The sequence below is a fragment of the Poecilia latipinna genome, unplaced genomic scaffold, assembly GCF_001443285.1.
Source record: "Poecilia latipinna isolate Pla-1442-1.1 unplaced genomic scaffold, P_latipinna-1.0 Scaffold3053, whole genome shotgun sequence".
Taxonomy (NCBI): domain Eukaryota; kingdom Metazoa; phylum Chordata; class Actinopteri; order Cyprinodontiformes; family Poeciliidae; genus Poecilia; species Poecilia latipinna.
This window is the reverse complement of record NW_015115669.1, coordinates 10,362-13,664: the sequence shown is the minus strand read 5'-3', so window position 1 is coordinate 13,664 and position 3,303 is coordinate 10,362. Positions and strand designations below refer to the sequence as shown.

The 3,303-nt window shown below is 46.8% G+C and overlaps 1 protein-coding gene across 1 annotated transcript in view; it reads left to right on the top strand.

The window, feature by feature from the left end:
• Positions 1 to 3,088, top strand: part of grid2ipb (glutamate receptor, ionotropic, delta 2 (Grid2) interacting protein, b) — a gene marked incomplete at its 3' end in the record, with an annotated part of 34,165 nt that extends 31,077 nt beyond the window's left edge. The window contains exons 16-22 of the mRNA XM_015022582.1: positions 148 to 266; positions 841 to 918; positions 1,938 to 2,134; positions 2,203 to 2,358; positions 2,426 to 2,512; positions 2,685 to 2,814; positions 2,898 to 3,088. Coding sequence (XP_014878068.1) covers positions 148 to 266; positions 841 to 918; positions 1,938 to 2,134; positions 2,203 to 2,358; positions 2,426 to 2,512; positions 2,685 to 2,814; positions 2,898 to 3,088 — 958 coding nt within the window. The remainder of the gene's footprint in view (positions 1 to 147; positions 267 to 840; positions 919 to 1,937; positions 2,135 to 2,202; positions 2,359 to 2,425; positions 2,513 to 2,684; positions 2,815 to 2,897) is intronic.
• Between the last annotated feature and the right edge of the window lie 215 nt (positions 3,089 to 3,303).

The window sequence follows — 3,303 nt, the reverse complement described above, 5'->3', positions numbered from 1 at the left end:
TAACAGTGAGCTAACAACGAGCTAACAGTGAGCTAACAACGAGCTAACAGTGAGCTAACATTGAGCTAACAACGAGCTAACATTGAGCTAACAACGAGCTAACAGTGAGCTAACAACAATCTAAGAAGCTAACTGGTGAGTCACTAGTTGTGACTGGAACCGGTCTGTTTGCTTCCAGCTCAGAGAAAACTCGGACTATGATAAGCTCAGCGACATGGTGAAGTACCTGGACCTGGACCTGCACTTTGGGACTCAGCGCCGACCCAGTGAGTGATTCTGGACCAACCCAGCCGTCTTTTCAAAATAAAGCGTCACATGGCGATTTCCTGTCAATAATCACCTCCTTCATTTGTTTTTCATTCTGCTGATCTGCATCTCGGCTTACTGAGGATGTTTGTCACGCTGCTGCGCCCGTTCTCCATGCGGCACCATTAACCTCAGACTGTCATGTCTGCCGTCAGCTGCTGAGCTCTGCTCAGGTTTTCACAACCTTCCAGTATTTTATTTCATTTTCAGATGATGGACCAAAACAAAGCAGTGCATTATTTTGTGAGGCAAAAAGTGAAGAATTCATAGTTTTTAAATTCAGTGGAACTGTTTCCGTTGTTCCACTCGGCGTTGGTCTGTAGTTTGTTGACCCGCATCATGTCGGAAAGGTCAAAGGGTATGAAAACCTCAGCAGGGCGCTTCATTCTTCAGGCTCTGCCAGCGACAGAGGAGCAAACCGATCGTCTGTCATGGCAGAGCTGCATTGATGCTAACTGAGCTGTTCGGACCTCCTGGTGCCTGGAGAACCAGCATTGACTCTCTGTCTGTTAAAATGGCCAGTTTCTCCTACAGAACCAGCATTCCTGCCAGAGAACCTGAAGAAGAAAGACGTGGTGGAGATCCTGTCCCACAAGAAGGCCTACAACGCCTGTAAGAGCCTCAGCAAACAGACCAACCATGAATGAGACGACGCTAACATGATCAGAAACTTCTAACCAACCCGACCTCAAGGAGCAGCTAATAAAACTAGCTGTCTTCATTCTGCAGCCCATTTGCTGCAGGTTTCATCCTGGTTGATGTGCAGTTCGTTCTGTTCAGAACAGAACCAGCTCAAACTTCCCTAACCACCAGCAGGGTTAGCGTTAGCATGGAGCAGGACAGTACGGCAAACGTTCGGCAAACACACTAATGATGCAAACTTTAAAAGTCAAACAATAAAACAAAAAAACTGAGAAAAAGCTGCAAGTAGCAAAAACAGCAAATATAAAAAACTGGCTCCTCCACATGAGGCCTCCAGGCCACCAGGGGGAGTCGACCTGCGGACCAGATGGCTGCAGACTCAGTGAGACAGGATGTCCACTTCATATCTTTTCAAACATTCTTTTACAACATTAAACAACATCAGGTCCTCCAGACTCCCCCTAGTGGCCTGGAGGACCGATAGGTGAATCGAGTTTGGAGTTTTTATGCAGTTAGCAGCTTTTCCCTTCTAGTTTCTGTGGTTGCAGCGTTTTTCTGTTGCTTTTGATTTTGTGTTTTGGAATTTGCATCATTTTGTGTTTTCTAAACTCAATATTTAGGTACCAAGCAGAAATATTTTTAGAACTATTTAATTGGTTAGCTAAATATTTAACTACTACCTAAATATGTAGTTTGAAATTGTGACATTTATGTAAATAAATAAATATAATTTTTTTCCTCTAAAAACCTAAATTATTTCTGTAACTTTATAAACATCGACCCATAATCTGTCACATCCATCCTGTTAATGAAAGTTTACATTAAATTTAATTTGCATCCAACAGAAACGTAGAACTTTACCTAGAAATCCTCAAACTGAAGGCTGAAGGCGTCAGCAGCTTTTTACAGGAAGTCTGTTACTGATGAGCTAATCCACCTCAGCAGCCAATCAGGACGCAGCAGATTTGACCTCTGTGCTGACCCTGCAGCCATCCTCATGGCCCACCTGAAGCTGTCTCCTGACGAGCTGCGCCAGGTTCTGTTGGACCTGAGCACGGACCGGCTGGAACCGGCCCACATCAAGCAGCTGCTGCTCTACGCGCCCGACCAGGACGAGGTCCAGCAGTACCAGCGCTTCCAGCAGGACCCGACTAAGCTCAGCGAGCCGGACCAGTTCATCTTCCAGGTACCGCGCCGACGGCCCACCGGGCCCGGGCAGAACCGACCCGCACACTGACCGCCGGCCCGTTTCAGATGCTGACGGTTCCGGAGTACAAGACCCGGCTGCGCAGCCTCCTGTTCAAAACCACGCTGCAGGAGCGGGCCGAGGAGATGAAGGCGGCCTTTGACTATATCTACAAGGCCTCAGTGGAGCTGAAGAGCAGCAGGAAGCTGGCCAAGATCCTGGAGGTGGGTCAGTACCGGATGGTTCTGCTGGTTCTGATTGGTTCTGATTGGTTCTGTTTGCGGCCCACAGTTTGTCCTGGCGATGGGGAACTACCTGAACAACGGTCAGCCTAAGAGCCACAGAACGACGAGCTTCAAGATCAACTTCCTGACGGAGGTCAGACTGTAACCATAGCAACAGTTTGGCTTGGTCGGCCAGTTGTCAGAGAGAGGGGGAGACAATATTCAGATTTCTGACTAAATATTTATGAATGAATGAATAAAATGACGAGATCCAAATTTTTCTAGCTAAATAATCCCAGTCATTTTAATAACTACATATTTCATAGTTAAGCACGACGAAGACTGTCGATGGAAAATCCACGTTTCTTCACATTCTGGCCAAGTCGCTGAGTCAGCACTTCCCTGAGCTGCTGAGCTTCCCCAGAGAGCTGCTGACGGTTCCTCTGGCCGCTAAAGGTACGCCGGCTGCCACTTCCTGCAGGTCAGTATGACCCATCAGCAGCTGCTCAGTAGCGCCCCCTGTCGCTGTTCTGCTCCAGTCAACCAGAGGGCCGTCACCACGGAGCTGAGCGAGCTGCACGCCGCGGCCCAGGACATCCGGACGGCCTGCCAGAAGCTGCCGGCTTCGGCCGACGATCACTTCGCTTCCGTTATGAGTGTGAGCAAAAACAAAGATGATTCATTCATTCATTCATTCATTCATTCATTCATTCAACTTCATCCATTCATTCATCCATTCATTCATCCATTCATTTATTCATCCATCCAACTTCATTCATTCATTAATTCATTCATTCATTCATTCATTCATTCATTCATTCATCCATCCATTCAACTTCATCCATTCATTCATCCATTCATTCATTTATTCATCCATCCAACTTCATTCATTCATTCATTCATTCATTCATCCATCCATCCAACTTCATCCATTCATTCATCCAT